This window comes from Chiroxiphia lanceolata, chromosome 4 (assembly GCF_009829145.1).
Source record: "Chiroxiphia lanceolata isolate bChiLan1 chromosome 4, bChiLan1.pri, whole genome shotgun sequence".
Taxonomy (NCBI): Eukaryota; Metazoa; Chordata; class Aves; order Passeriformes; family Pipridae; genus Chiroxiphia; species Chiroxiphia lanceolata.
The window spans coordinates 74913939-74930262 of record NC_045640.1 but is presented as its reverse complement, the minus strand read 5'-3'; the positions used below and the strand labels follow the sequence as shown (position 1 = coordinate 74930262).

General features: G+C 44.9%; 1 protein-coding gene across 2 annotated transcripts in view; it reads left to right on the top strand.

Moving 5' to 3' along the window:
* Window positions 1–14729: 14729 nt before the first annotated feature.
* ANKRD17 (ankyrin repeat domain 17) overlaps window positions 14730–16324 on the top strand; it is a 53914-nt gene continuing 52319 nt past the window's right edge. Inside the window, exon 1 of one of the 2 annotated variants that reach the window (XM_032685512.1) lies at window positions 14730–14822. In XM_032685512.1, coding sequence (XP_032541403.1) covers window positions 14790–14822 — 33 coding nt within the window. In that variant the 5' untranslated portion in view covers window positions 14730–14789. The remainder of the gene's footprint in view (window positions 14823–16324) is intronic. The other variant, XM_032685515.1, reaches the window with a different exon arrangement.

The window sequence follows — 16324 nt, the reverse complement described above, 5'->3', positions numbered from 1 at the left end:
CCTCACACCCGGAATTTTGTTTCTGTAGTGCTGAGTTTCAGGAAAGTGAACATCATTGTGTTGGTAGAAGTTTTTGAGGTGTAAAACTTGTAGGATTAACTGTTTTGGTGCCGAACTGTGGTGTCCAGCAGTCCTACAGATGCTTGGAGAGCTCTCTCTTGAGCAGAATCCTTTGAGTTTTGCTATGATGGTGTCTGGCCCTTGAGTGACTTTGATGTATCCATGGACAAGCCCTGAGATTAGTTGTGGGTGATGGAAACAGAATTTGTGTCGAGTGAGACTTACTGGCAAAGTCACAGGTTTATTTAGTGGTCCATGGCCGTTCTTCCCACTGGCTCCTTATACTGGGAGCTCTCAGGTGGAATCACTTGTGCAGCGTGAGGAGAAGGGCGGAGACAGCCAAGGAGTGCTGGTAGTTCTTGAGGAATTCCCTGCATGAGGTGAGCCTTTGTCTGCGTGCTGTGCCTTACAGAGCCTTAGGCACCTACTTCACATGCTTTGAGACCTGCAGAGAGATGGAAAAAAAAGCAAATTATTAAATATCATGAGGCAGAATGCTTGGCTCTATTTTTATTTTTTTTTTTGACAGTATGAGATGTGCTGTAGACACTGATAGCTGGGAAGGCAGTTGGGGCATCTGGAAGCTTCCCTCATGGTTTCATCATACAGTAAGTGGAGGCTCTGCCAGACTGGGTGGTCTGGGATAAAATATTAAGCAGTGCTAAGCAAGCAAGTGGATAATACTGAGTTTATGAAGTTCAGGATTTGTGGCAAAATACATGCCATGGGCGTCATTTGTAATCATTCTTTTTCTTGATCATGCAGGTTGCTTTTAAAAATCTGTTCTAGTCTTTCTCCCACTGACTTCAGGATAAAATGATGCAGCTTGTAGAACATGCACAGCTGAAGCCACTGTTTTTGGGAATGTGAACGTGGGGATGGCCTGATTAATGGAGCAGAGCATCCAGCTTCAAAGTCATTCCCAGCAGCTCCTGGGGAGGAAATGTGTTTTGAGTGTTCTAAGCAAAAGGGAGGTTTCCTTGTTTGAAAGCAACCTCATGGTTAGTTTTGGCTTTTAGAAACCTAAAAAAAATCCTGCAGTAGAAACAAAGGGGTTTTTTAGTTGTTTGGGGGGTAAATTTTTTTTTTTAGTTTCAGATTTACTTGAGTTGTGCCCAGCTCTGCAGTTGGGTTGTGGTCTTCTGACCACTGTCAGTCTGGAAGGCACATAGACTGAAAAACACGAAAGAAATATAAGTTTCTGGTTCTGCTGTAAGTGGAAACTACTGTGGGAACACTGCAGACACTGGTGTTCCCTCCCAGCCATTCCCTTCATTATCTCCGTAAACTTAAGACAGTTTGTCTTAGGCTATTTTTTGCCCTTCCCATGCCTAATACATTAAGACTTCTCTAATCTCTGAGGCAAAGTGCTTCCAGATTTGACTGCTAGTGAGGCAGCTTCTAAAAATCAGGAGTACAGTAGCAACAAGTCCAAGGCTTTCTGAGGGGAAACCTGGCAGATCTGAAGTCGCAGAAACCCCGGGAGTGGGAAGCCATTGTTTGGCTCCCGTGTTGCTGAGCTGATGGAACGGAATAAAGAGTTGTAATGGGATGTTTTCATCTCTGTGTCTAAACTCCGTCAGATGTCCGTGTGGAAGCACAGGCACTGGAGAGAGCTTTGGCAGAAGTTAAATGGAAATTTCAAACCAGCAACTTAATGAGCTCCTACGACACCGTTCATGGCAACCTTCAAGGTGGTGTTTTTTTTTTTTTTTTTTTTTTTTAAAAAACTGCAGCAAATTACTGCAAAAAGCCAAGATCTTAGGTAGCGCGATCTGGTGCTGTCTGCAAATGGTAAATTGCCTTTTCCTAAAAACGAGTTAGTAAAAAATGGCAGCTTTTCTCAGTACACAGGAAAAGGAATCTTAAAGTATGAGAACAATGACAGCAGGAGTTACGTAGCAGGGGAGGTCAGCTTGCAGGTTCCTTGCAGGTGTTCTTATACATACTGATTTTGTTCTGTGTTTGTCTTCAACAAAGAGTAAAAAATATTAATAATTTCTGGTAGCAAGTTCCTACTTGAAAATCTGATGTCCAGAGTGCATTAGGGCTTCTCTTGAAGCCCTCATGTTCTTTCTGAACACAGAAAGGTTGGGTTGTATAACAAAAACTGTTCCCAAGCTGATTTCTAGTGTTTGAACTTTGAGGAGGTTTCCTGCTGGCAGTCAGGTTTATAATTGCTCTTTCCAATGTTTTATCCATCTCGAGGGTTTGTAAGTTCAGTTTTATCCCTGAGTTTCATGATGATCCAAGGTGTAGGATCACAAATCTTGGATTTGTGTTTGTTTCTGTACTCTCTTCTATTTTATTCTGTCACTGGATTCTTACATGAGGTGCAAATTAGTTTCCCAGCACACAATCCTCCGTTAACTACCTGAAAGTGCTGTCCTAGGCAAAGGGTGCTTTTTGAGATGCTTTGGCTGTTTTTTAAGCATTCTTGGTTTCACTTGAGCCTGCTGTAAATACAAGGTCAATTTGGTTTTTTTCAGCTGCAATTGAATTAGTAATTGAACTGAGGTAGTAAGATGAAGGAAGTAGAACAGCAAAACACCACAGGTCCTTCATACAGAAGAAACTACTCTTAATTCTTTAGGTTCAGATTTAAGGTGTTAATCAGAAAACTCGGGCTTCCCGGTGTGGTTTCAGGAGCGTTGCTGGCACAGGGGTGTAGTACTTACCCTGGAAGAGGCTTGCAGAGCTTAGGTGTTAGAGTGAGCTGATTGGAAACACAAAATTTATGTTACAAATCTCTGGTTTTTTTAACCCCAACTGTCTTAATTAGAGTCCTGGAATAAATTTAGCCTTTGGGTTCTGCAGGGCCAGTAAGTCTGGCTTGACCGCTGTGTTCACTCTGCTGCCATTGCTTTGGTGTCCTTGGGTTTCAGGGAGGTGACTGAGCGTGCAGCTCGTTGGGCCCTGTCCTTGGGAGTGGGTGACATCCCGAGGAGCACTTCAGTCTCGGGCTCTGCCACGTTGTTTATGTTGGAATTGTCTTTTTTTCTGTCTGTTTTGGCTGGTTTTTTTTGCCGGTACCGCTTTGTTTCCTCCCTTCCAAAGACAAAATAATAGCGAAATCCCTCAGGATGGTTCTCAAAAATCCCTGAAGTATCAGGGCCCATCCCAGGGCTGTTAAAAGGTGAATGCCACTGACCCCAGGAAGCATTAGGCAAAAATGTTTTATCATCCCTTCCTTACTGTTCCTAGACTAGGCTCCAGCAAAATCAGTCTGAGTACACCTAGCACGTAAGTTTTTTAAGAAATCATAAATATTATGAATTTTTCTCTCGTCTGCTTTACTGAATTGAAGTAATTACTGAATATCTGGGTTGAAAAAAGAAGGCCCTGCATAAAGTGACCACTGCAGAAGGTGGAGTTCAGTGTTGGTGGCACCATGTGAATTTGTTTACTTCCTTAGATATTTCTTCAGGAAGTGTCCCTATAAACATAATTCCACTGTGCAGGCTGGAGCCAAACACCCCATATTTTAAGCCAGTAATTCAGTTCTTTAAAGAGAATAGGTTCTCTGAAAGAGATTTGGCTGAGAGAATTTCCTCATCTGTCAAGGCTGAAAGAAAACGGGATTATGCGTGTTTGGTTTTTTTTCCCCTCTGTCTGTGTTTTAAAACCAAAACTGTTGGTGCTTATTTAGGATATAGCTGATTTGGCAGTTGGATTTGGGAATTGAAAAATCAATGCTGCAGGTCCAAGACAAGTGAGAAGCCTTTGTTTCTGGGGTTAAAGGGAACAAGTCCTTTTAATTTGGTGTCAAATAAAAATTGCCTGAACTTGATACTAGTGGTTTTAGGCTATTTGAGCAGAATCTTTGCTGGGTTTTGCCTTGGTTTTTTTTTTTTTCTGAAATGTTCTCCTGGTTTGGTGATGGGGTGGCTTTGTAGGTGACTAAACTGAAATGGCATCCTGAAGGTGTGCTGTGTCTCTAGAGCTTCTGCACCAGTGTGGGGCTTTTTTTTGTCACGTCCATAACCTTTGATCTGTTAAGAAAGAAAACTTCCTTAACAGAAGAAACCCCAGGGAAGGATTAATGCTGGCAAATGTTCTGGGCAAGGTCATTCAGCTAACACGTGTACTCAAGGGAAAAGTCTTCCTTAACGTGAGGTTACCTTTGCCAGGGAATATCAGTGTCTTGGTGTTTGTGTGGGAATTCTGGTGACCTCCTTCCAGTCATTGTGCAGCGTCCACAGGAATTCTGGAAAAAAAAAAAAAAAATCCCTTCTTGACCAATGAAGGGCAGCATTTCCTCTCTGTTTTCAGCAAGCAGTGCTTTTTGTAAGTCAGTGCGTAGAGAGGTTATCTCAGTATTCCAGATGTTTGTCAACCGCACTGCCCCCCCTGTGCCATCCTGAGCTCATGACTATCCAGAGCCACGTGGAGGTGTTACTTAGCTGTTGTGTCACCTCATTTTCACATGAGGTAGTAGTTGTACACCAGGCTAAAAATCAACCACGAAGCCAGGCATGCCTTTAATACATCTCTGTGTGTGCTTGCAGTGTTTTCTTTTAGGCTGCACGTTGTCATTAGGGTGATTTTGCTGGCATTGCCCAAAGCAGTTTTTGACAAATTCACATTACTGGTGTTTGATGTACAGCCGGTTTTCCTCTGCTGTCCTTCAAGCTGCATCCTCAAACCTTAGGACTATAATGGTGTATTCTAGGAAATGAGCTGAAATGAACCTTGATTTTATGTCTTCCCTGCCCCACCCCAGTAGTTTATGTGGTGTTAATCATCAAGAATGGATAACGTGTCCAAATAGGCAGCTGCTCAGATGGTAGAAAAATGTTGGAATATTAAGAAATAGGATGAAATATTGGTATTTAGAATATCAGTTTGGGGTTTTGACCTCCATTCTCCTCAAGTTCAAGTTGAAACGGTCAAAAAGTTAAGTGTCTAGATTTTATTTTATTTTTTTTTTTTTGAAGTAAAAATTGAAGGCATGCTGCACGTGGTGATATGAGTTCTAACTGCTGCTAAGGGGGCTGCCTTGTGTTTGGGCTCAGGTTGGATTCCCCTTGTTCTGATGAGCAAGGAATGCTTGTTTCTAAACCTGCACATCTGTCCAGCTGTGCAGGAACAGTCATGGGGGTTGCAGCCCCAGCAGAAAGGGAGTGTGTGAAACCTCTCTGGAGGGCAGGGAGTGATTCAGAGATAAGAGGAGGAAGGTCGTTTTTATCCTCCTGGCTTTACCTCCCAGTTCTTCCCACACACCCGAGCAGAACTTAACACTTTAGGAGAAGCTCCCTCGTGCATCTGTGTCTGGCAGGTGACTCACATGTTTTCCTATCCTGGGACTTTACCGTTCCCAAACTTCAGGTGTTTGTTGCCTTTCCTTCAGTCTTGTCCTGAAATGCTTTGCCAGCGGAATTTTCCTCTGGATGCTGCTCTGCAGGTGTGAATTGTTCTCCTCCACAGAACGGGGAGCAGTGCTTTAATGAAGTTGAGCATTTCAAGTCATGATGTGACTTAGTGGGTTTTTGTTTCCTGGAGTGCTCAGTGTTGTTCAGCCCCTGTGTCGGCGTGGGTACTAATCCCACTGAAGTTGGGGGAGTTGGGCTTGGAGGAAGGGAGGAAAAAAGGCATTCATTGCTCCTCCCAGCCCCTTGGGAAATGATCTCGTTAAAAAAAAAAAAACAACACCTCAGCAACAGAAAAACCACGTTTCCAGTTGATCAGTTCCTGGATCCAGTTTGTCAGGCACAAGAGCTTGTGCTGACACAGCGAAGAGCTGGGAACAGGCAGGGAGGAGGATGAGCACAACCTCTTTCAGGGGGATAATTCATTTAAAGGCCTGTCAGAGAAACACTTGCATTGTCTCGGAGGGCTCCAGTTGGTAAGAATGGTACAGAGCAGGGAGAATTTTTGGCTTCAAGGGCAAACCAGTCCTCTTGACACTTCCTCTGGATCTTGTGTTTGGAAGTGGCTGGCACAGATAAATCACACGGAATTCTTTTTTTGCGTGTAGCTCAAAAACTTCAAGCTTCATGAGATGAAATCAGCACTGACTTTTTGTCTCTGGTATTTGTTCAAGTTCTTGAAAGCAGCATATTAAGAATAGGGAGAAAGGGAAGAACAAAGCAGGATTTTATTCAAATATTGCGGCATCTTGGTTTATGACCCTCGCTTTTGCGTTGCTTAGTGCGGTGCAGCAAAGGAGTCACTTTGAGCACTGACTGAAAAAGTCACAAAGCACAATTGTGACGATAACCGTAAGACACAAAACAAGCTGGTTTAGAGGAGAAGAGCACTTTGAACGTAGCAGTCTGCTCCATGGATGAACATATGCCTTCTGTCCATCTCCGCCACTAACAGAAGTGAAAGTTGGCATAACAGCACTCTGGTATTTTTGTGAAGCATCGGCTTGATCCAGGATCTCCTCAGGGATAAATATAGTGGCCAACTTTCTGTGCTGAACTTGGGCAGAGGGCTTTTCTGGGGCTTGTATGCAGGGGGAATGCCTGCAGTTCTGTGTAAAATCACTCTGTAAATGCACTTGTGTCTTGGAGTTGAGGTGGGTTTTATAAACATTCCAGTACCTGCGCCGCAGTTGGGTTCTGCAGAATTCCTTGGGATGCGGGATGGCACAGTGCAACGAGTTGTGTAACAGCTTCCTCTGTGCCCCCTTTAGCCAGGCGTTGTTGGAACAGCTGTGCCAAGTGTGGTGTTTGTTATGAAAGCTGATATGGATGCTAATTCCTCCCGTGCTTTGGAACACTTGTGTTGTGTCCCAGCACTGCTTGCTTACGTCAGAGCGTGGCCAAGGCCAACGTTAGGCCTCCAGTGGTTTTATTGTTGCTGCTTTTGGAGGAGCGGGTGTAGTAGTGACACCCAGTGACACACACTCACTCAGCTCTTCCTTGAGTGAGAATTAGACTTGAAGTAAGGTTACCAGTAAAACTCTGATTTAAAATATATATTTTACATTGAGAAAACCCCACCCCAGAATGTTTTCAGGAAAGCTCTATGTCTTCGGTGGTGGCTTCCATTATAATCCAGAGTTGACTGCTACAGATTATGCAGCCTTTTGAAACCATTGGAATACCTGTCAATAGAAGTAACTGAAGCAATTGATTTGTAACAAAAGTATTGTGCACCCAGTCTAATTTTTCTTTACTTTTTGTGAACTTCCAAAGCGTTTCTTAAGTTTTGTCATACTGAAACTGTTCTTCAGGCTCTGTGTGTGTGATGTAATTTAAATGTGGTGGAGGGGAAGAGGTCCTGCTGTGGGAAGGGGATGCACAAGTGTTGGGTTGACAGGGGACCTCAGCCTCACCTGTCAGGGCACTGAAGGCTTTAGTTATGCCTTGGAGGACTCCTGGAGATTTTTTGGGTTTGGACTCTCGAAAGTCTTTAGGGTTAGTGTTGGGCTAAAAGTAGGCTCTTGCTGCAAGCACATCTTAGACTGAGGGCAAACCTTTACAGGGTAATCGCTGTGTTATATGGTAACCTGAGATAAACCGAACCTGTGTTTTTATTTCTGAAGACCCAGCGCAGAAGAGGTGGGGGAACAGGAGGTGTTGAACTCCAGTGTTCAGCTGGAAGTGTTTCCATCTGGCAGCTGGTGCCGCTGCACTGACAGGAAATGTTTGGAGTTGTGCTGTGGTCCCCAGGTAACCTCAGATGAAACCAGAAGTGGGCAACCATATTAAAAGAAAATAAAGATGGCAGTAGTATCTCATTTTTTGTAGTTCAGTTTATGTGTTTTTCCTTCTTTAGCCTTATCTAACGGCTTGCTCTCTGTTGAAGTCCAGGCTTGATATTACTGTCAGTGAATGGAGTAGGGTTTCCAACCATTTTAGTTGAAGATGACAGCTAAGTAGCTCTGATTATTGAGTGCTTTGTAAAAGAAGGAAACATAAAGTACATTGTTAGGGGTCCTGCCTTCGGGATAGGATTCTAAATCTGGTATTAACCAAGTCTGAATTCATTGCAGACAGCATATCTGAATGTAGAGCTGCTGAAACAACCACCTGGTTCACGACCAGGAGGAGGAAGGCAGGGACATCCCGATCCAGCAGATCTTGGATTAGAATGTGACGTGGAAATACTGGATATAATGTTCACTTAGTTGGAATTTATGCATAGAAGTAAATGATGGACGAGGCCACTCAAAGAGGAGGAGGAGGAGGCTTTGTTCTAAAAAGTGGCTTTTTCTGGTTGAAGGGTTTTTGACTCCTGGCAGGGAATGTGTCTGCACTTAAACTACTCAAGAGCTTGCACTCAAATTTCCACCTGCTAATGTGGAGATCTCTTGGATTGATACCTGCCTTAGGACTTGAGAGGTGTTACTGTGAATGTTTTTGAGCTGTACATGGTGCTTACATTATACATGGCTTTTCTGTCACCAGTATTTCACATGTGGAATGGGAAAGGAATATATATTCATTTGTTTGAAAAAGGATTTTCCCTGTCCCAGGTTGGCTTTTCTGAACATGTTTCCAGTCTTACTTGTGTTTATCCCAAGCCCAGAGTTCTTTAGTGCGTTCAAAGTCCTTGGACTAAAGACTTGAGCGTTCTATTACCCAGTGAAAACATGGATTACTTAAAGGAAGATCTCTTACAGAAAGCTCCCCTTAGACAAAAATTTGTGCCAGTAATCTTACACTTCTGGATATGCTTATATAATTTTGTCTCCCTTTTTCACCTTTGTGTCAGGTACCTTTGGATTTGCGTTGGGCAGTTCCTCTGTACAGCAAAATCATAGGGACTCCTTGAAGAGGAGAGAAAAGCCACTGGACAAATGGGAACCACAGAAATGTATCTTCACACTATTGCTTTTTTATGATGTTCTAGGCCAGTTCGTCTTCAGGGGAGTGCAAGGGACGAGTAAAGATATTTTCTTTCCTCCTTTTTCCATGCTTTGATTTTCCTTGGGGAAGTGAAATCTGAAAGAATAGGGCTGACATAAGGACTAACTGGGATGGAAGGCTCTGGCTGATGAGCAGGGCCTGTCTCTCTCTGGGCCAGGGTGCTGCTTGCCTGCTGGGCTATAAAACTGCTCAGGCAGAGATAAACATTATTTCAGCAGTGGTTTTGCATTGTGCATCCAGCCTCTGTTTGGAGATGGATGGGGTAAGAATAAGAGGCTGCTGATAGAATTGAAGGTGATTAGCTTATGACTCTTGACTGGAGTGTTGCAATCTCACTCCAGACAGAGCTTACTTTAGACATTCCTTGTCTTCCAGTTCCTGGGAAAAGTGCTGTAAGCTGAATGCTTTTGATTTGAGCTTGTATAATCTGTTGGTGCATCCCTATATTTCCCTTAACTTCCTGGCATGATGTTGCTGACTGTTAATTCAGTTGTGGAATGGCTCATCTCTTTTTACTGACCCTTGAGTGAGAACTCTTCTGCCAACTGGTAATGCAGTTTGGCTGCTGAAATTCCCAGTTCCCCAGCTAGGATGTCCCCAGGAAGGACATAACACCTATTTGGGAAGGCATCTCTGGACATGGTCAAGTCCTCACCTTCCCCAATCCCACCACAACCAGATAGTTCATGTCAGCTCTAACAGCGTAGTGCTTTGTCAGGGGAGAACAGATCTGAGGGGGGGGTTATGAAGGGAATTGGGCAGGTTGTTCCATCAGACAGGTCACAACCATACAAGAGTCTTGTAAATAGTCAGTCTTGAAACCTTTGCAGTGCTTTGCAGTCTTTCAAAGGGACATAAAAAACCCAGGATGTGTTAATCATGGCCCTTTCAAAGGTAGTTAAGTCAGACACATTTCAAAGATCCTGCTTTCCCTGGAGCTGTGGAAAACCTAGATCTCAAGCATACCACAAGGAATAGAATTTCATCCTCTCCAGCTTTGTCTCCTTCCTGAAATGAGTAACACCAAACGAACAGAAAACACTGAATGTGTCAGAAGGGTCTGGAATGCCTTGCTGCTGCCCTAGGCCAAGGGAAGAATAGGCTGGAGAGAAATGAAAGATCTGTCTTGGCAGAGAAATGTGTTTTTGAGTGTGAAATCATCTCGGATGGTCAAAGGAGTTGCTACATGGTTGTTAGAGAAGGAAAAATATGTGGATTTGTTATCGGAGTTTCCTTGTCTGTGGGAGGTAAAGGAGCTGAAGCAAGGGTGGTGTGATAGTGAGAATGGGCAACAGGGATCATCTTGTGACTGCAAAACTCACGTGAAAGCTCCACTGCAGCTTCTGGCAGGGAAGTCAGAAAGGCCCAGAAAGAGTCGCCAAGTTAAAAGGATAAGGGAATAAAAAGAAAAGAGAATAAAAGTATGTGTCAAAGGGGGGTAAATTTTTGTCAGGTTAAAGCCCATCAGCCCTGCGTGCCCCCACCCCAATAATGAAAATAAAGGGAGAAAGTAGGTTCCTTTTATTTGGAATTCACCGAAGCGCCTGCCTGAAGGATGTTGGAAATTCAGTCAGGCTGACAACTGTGGAACTGCGATTGCTGCGGGAAGTGAAGAAAAAGAAACCGATATTCAGTCTGAAAACAGAAAAAGCAGATGAAGGCCGTGACTTCAGACTTGAACTGACTGGTTTTTATGTAGTCACTAAGCACTGAGGATCTAGAGGAAGGAGTTGGGTGAACCTCTCTGGAGAGAGGAGCTGGAACAGTAGGTTTAAAGCTCTTTTTGGTTTGTACTGACATAGAACTAAGTGACCTTCCAAATTGCACAAGTGGTGACTGATGCAGACTTCCACGAAGCAGAGGTCACACTTTTGGGGTATCACGTGATTTTTCTATTTAAAAAAGAAAAGATGATCCGAGAAGTAGCAGAGAAGAACATTTGTAGTGTCTTGGTGGTTATAGCGATATGATGGAGTGCTGAAAGCTCTGGGCTTTAGTTCCTAATGAAGGTTGATAAATCCTAGTGCAGTTATCTGGAGCAGTGAGTACCCTTAGGGGGTGTGTTTGGGGAAACATTCAGTTCTGACTTAGTTGCAGAGGGTTTTGAAAAACTGTTTTTATTCTAGGAGCAGATAGGAAGAACTGGGCTCAGTCCAGCAAAATGAGCGTGGGTGGGAGTATCATCACTCCAAAAAGGGAAGAATTGGGCCCAGCACAAGTTTGAAGCAGCCTTTGAAAAATATCTGGATATTCCTTGCACCATCAAGTGTTTTCTTGCACATAAACATCCTTATCTTATCATGGGTTTTTATTTCATGTTAGAAGAGGAAATTTGGTCCTTTGAATGTTTTAGTGATGGAAATTTCCCCTTTAGGGATTAATAATTTCAACGGTATTTCTAATCCGTGTGAAATGTCAGTCTTCTCTTTGCAAGTGTTTCCTGCTTGGGGTTTTTGTCATGATAGGTACCTGAGTTCTCAAGGTATTCCATAGACAGTGGTGGGAAGTTTGCCTCCTTGCACTCTACACTTAGCAGATAAACAGAAAGTCACAAAACTGAGGCTGGAAGCCCACCCTGCTTTTTGGTCTTAACTGTCTCGGGAACTTCTGGATTCTATGTGGACTGCCTGCCTACTGCTGAAAAGGGAAATACTTGGAAAAGCCATGTTGGAGGGGATAACTGAATGATAATTTTGAAGGGCTGTTTTCAACTCTTTACGTTTTCCATCTCAAAATAATTTGGTTTTTTAGTAATTAATGCGCCTCATGATTTTGCTGAATAAGGTGTTACCAGCTGGGTGGGACAGGGTTTAGACATCCCAACCTTGCCACTGTGCTCTGTGGCTCTGAAAACACACAAAAAAGTGTGTTTATATGCTTTGGGACAGTTGGTGACCAGTACTGCTCGATCAGCTGGAAATAGATAACAATGTGCTTTTGTGATATAAGAGTGGGAATTGTCTGATCAATTGTTCAATGCTCACATTTCTGGGTGCCAGAATCTGTCTCGGATCAATGGTTGAAATGCTTGTGCCTCAGGGTGACGTGATGCCAGTTCAGAATTCCTGGTGGCCTGTGTGGTACTGGAAGATGGAATGAAGAATCTGCTTAAAAACTGTCTGAGCTCTTGAGCACTCACAGCTCCACTCTGCGTGAACAACTGTGTTCTTGTGGAGGTTTTTTTATTCTCCCTTTGGTCAAATACTTTTATTTTATTTTACCAGTGCTGTTTAGGTAGTTCAGAGTAAACCAACCTTGATTTGTACCCATCCCCGACTTTGCCTTTCCCAGAACACTCTCAGGATTCCCTCTGGTCTAACACATTTCAGTGTAGCTTGAAATAGGACTTCCTTCCCTCTCTTCTTAAGGCTAAGATTGTCTCCTCAAGCTGGTCTTCAGATGTTGCCTCTCCCACCTTCTGTGTGGGGAACAGAAGGGGTTTGTGTGTTTTAGGCTCACAGGCTGTAAGGGACGTGATGGATGGGGGCAGCTCAGGCAGCTGCAGGGGTTTGAGGTACCTCTTGGCTGGGGAAAAGGCTGATTTTTAGCAGTGGATGGTAATAAATGAGGGCACAGGCTGCATCGTGCCCTTCAGAGTAAAACTGAGATGCTTCAGAAAGATAAGGTGTTTTATCTTTTTCTAATCAAACACTTCAAGTAATTCCTAGAGCTTGACTTGAAAGTGAGGAAGAAATGGGTTTGTGTTTACCTGTGCAGAACTTGAAGATGTATTCCTGGCCTGTGTGTAAAACCCAGAAACACACAATAGATATACGAAAGAACTTAATCACAGACATCTAAATATGTTTTGGGTTTTCCCCTAGAAAGTTCTTTTTTTTTTTTGTTTCATTTCTTTATTTTTCAGGAACAGAATGGAAGCCTGCATTAAAGGCTTTACTTTGCACCGTGAGATCTTCAGTAAAACACAGAGTTGGGGATGGGCTTTTTTTGGAATTTGATGTTCCATACTGTAAATATTTTTGAAGCACAAAGGGAAGTACAAGGTGTGATTTGGCAAACAAATGCTTCTCTGTAAGGCAGGAGCAGAGAGCTGTGGATTAAGGTGGGCCAGGAGAGGGGAGGAGGTGAGGGAACAGCAGGGGCACAAAGGGGATTGGGGCATGGGGGTTTTGAGTGTGAAATTTGGAGTGTTTTGTTTGCTGCCCTCAAACAAACGTGGAGGGTGATGTGCCCTCATGGCTTGTTCCTCCTTCTCCTGAAAGTCTTGGAAAGTTGTTTCGTGGAGCTGAAGGAGCCCATGCCATCAGTTGGCCCTGTGTGGAGCAGACAGCTGCTTTTGTTCCTGTGTTACGTTGTCTTTCCATTTGAAAATGTTTTCAGTGGTGTCCTGTGCAGTATCTTGATCTCAGCGCTAAGTTGCATGTTTTATGCTTTTTTTCGGTGTGATATAAGGTATCTCTTAATTCATTCTGAGGCTCAGAAGACTGAATAACTAGTCTTTTGAGACAGGAGTGTTATGTGGGAGGTGGTGGCTGGTTTTTCTCTTTTCTTTATATATATATGTACAAAGAAATCCTTCAAGCTGGCAGGGACAGCTTTGTGCTTGGGCTAACGTTGGTGTGTAATTGCTGGGTTGTGTGTACGCAGGAGCCCTTGCAAGGGGCTGCTGGGGATGTTAGAAATGCTGCCCTAAAAGCAGGACTCCGGAGGAATCACAAAATAATATCCTGTGATTTCTTCCTTGAATGAATTCTAGTAAACAGTGTAAAATCTGGGGTGTTCCTTAAAGTGGAAAAATAGTATGGGCAGCCTGAGCAGGTATTGAGTTTGTATAAAATGAGGTACTTGGTGATGGGTGAGTAGGATGTAATTCCCGTTTTAGGTGATTAAATAACATTATTTTTTAACAGATGAACATATCTATGCCTAAAATTTAGGCAAAACTACTGATAACTACAATTTCTGTGTAGGGTGTTATTAACCAATCTAGTCAGCTTTCTAGGAATTAGGTAAGAATATTCTTGTTGTTTGAGGAGTGTTTGTTGAAATTAGAGTGTTTTTTGTGAAAAGATGATGTTGATTTAAACCAAGTGATTGCTTCAAGTCAGAATGTGAATTGAATTCCTTTGGCCATTAGACCCCTTTGTGCTCTGCTAAATTGAGATCACGAGAGAGGAGACCTTTGTGGGGTTGACAAGATTTTTTGTGCTGCATGTTTTGAACTGGAAAATGAATTATTTTGACAGCCACAGATCTGACTGCTCGGTGATTTTGACCTGCTGTGTGCAGAAGGGGTATCACTGTCACCTGTGTTGTTGGAACATATAAAATTTCATTTTTTTGGTCCAGTTGATGTTTTGGGTGAAGCAGAGACATGTGTCGCTAAGAAGTGGATAGATGACGGTGCTCAAAGCTACGCTGTGGAGATGGGGTCAGTACCTTTGATATTGGTGCCACAGCCTATTTCTGGAATTCCTGCCACCCTGGAGCAGCAGAGGAGGAAAGGATGGGGCGGTTGGAAAGGCAGCCGTTCATGGAGCAGCGTTTAAAAGCAGGTTAGTTAGATTAGGTTTTGCTGTAATGGGAAGCCGGGTCACACACAGCACCGAAACAAATGTGCCACGGCACGGATCTGCCTCATCCGAGGGGGTTGGGCTTTCTGCGAGTTCACGGCGGGGAAGGAGGCGAAACGATCCGTGAGAAGCGTGCGAAGGCGGCGGTTCCGCTGGGGTTTCCCACGTCCGTCGGTGCATTTCCCGGTGCCCGCGGCGGAGGGGCGCGGGGCGGGCGGAGCGCGGTACCCCCCCGCGCGCGGGTGGTACGCGCCGGGCGCGCACGGGGTGGAACGGTCCATTTCCTGTTCCCGTGCCGCCGGCGGGGGGGGCCCGGCCGTGAGGGAGGGGGCGGCGGGGCATGGCGGCGGCGCGCTGAGGCGGGGCGGCCGCGATGGAGGCGTACGTGCTGGAGGACATCCTGGAGGTACGGCCGGGCCGCGAACAAAGGGGCCGGGGGGCGGCGCGGGGCGCCCGGGGCCGCCCCCCCGACCGTTGGGGCTGCGGCGCTCGCTGGGGCCCGGGCGGGAGCGCGGCCGAACGGGGCCGGGAGGACTCCGGGGCGCACACCCCCGGCGGTGACATTGCGGGCACGGTACCGGGGATTTCGGCCACTGCCTGCCCTAACTCGTGCTTTTTAGCCCTCATTTGTGCCAGTGTTTCATTTTCATGGATTCACAGAATCGGGGAATGGTTTGGGTGGGAAGGGACCTTTCAGGTCATCTGGTTCCAGCTCCCTACCGTGAGCAGGGACAGCTTCCACTGTCTCAGGTTGCTCCAAGCCCTGTCCAACCTGGCCTTGGGCACTTCCAGGGATGGGGCAGCCACAGCTTCTCTGGGCAACCTGTGCCAGGGCCTCCCCACCCTCACAGGGAAGGATTCCTTCCTAATATTCGATCTAAACCTCATCTCTTTCAATTTGAGGCTGTTTCCCCTTGTCCTGTCACTCCAGGCCCTTGTAAGTTTCCTTCAGGGGCTGGAAGGCCACAGCTGTGTCACCCTGAAGCCTTTTCTTTTCCAGGCTGAACAATCTCAATTCTCTCAGCCTTTCCTCACAGCAGAGCTGCTCAATTCCTCTGATCATCTTGGTGACCTTCTCTGGACTCGCTCCAACAGGTCCATGTCCTTCCTGTGCTGGGACCCCAGAGCTGGATGTAGCACTGCAGGTGGGGTCTCACCAGAGCAGAGGGGCACGTTTTTGTACCATGTAATTTTTCTTACTGCATTTCCAGTTATCTCAAGCATAGCCTGCTTTTGCTTCCTTTGCAGAAGCAGATCTCCCTCTGCAGCAGTGATTTATTATGAAATAAATGACATTATCCCTTCCTGTGAGGCTGAGTTGGAAATGCCCTTTCTGCCAAATGGAGAGGCCAGCCTAGAAATCGCAAAGTGAAACTCGTGTTCCAAGTGACACATGTCTCTATTCCAGGTTATATTCACTGTAATAGTTCGAAGAAGTGTTCACTGGCACAGGCTGCCCAGAGGAGCTGTGGCCACCCCATCCCTGGCCATGTCCAAGGCCAGGTTGGACATGGCTTGGAGCAAACTGGTCTAGTGGGAGGTGTCCCTGCCCATGGGAGTTGTAACTAAAATGAGCTTTAAGGTCCCTTCCAACCCAAACCATTCTATGATTCTATGAAATACCTTTTTCTTGTTCCTGTGGTTTTTCAGGTTTTGCAAGCAAAAACATGATTTCACTGCCAGATGACTTGTCAAAATATTTGCATGTCTTCTTTATTGTAACAAGAAGCTGCTACCTTATTAACTGCTGTCAGAATTCACACGAAGCAGTTCTTCCAGTGATGCTGAGCTTGTAGGCTTTTTCCCTTAGTGGCCACACTTAGGTTGCTCTAAAGTTTTAAATCAGTGGGAATACTTGGTGTTAACTTCCGTGTGACCCTTGGAACTGTTTGACATAACTGCATCCAG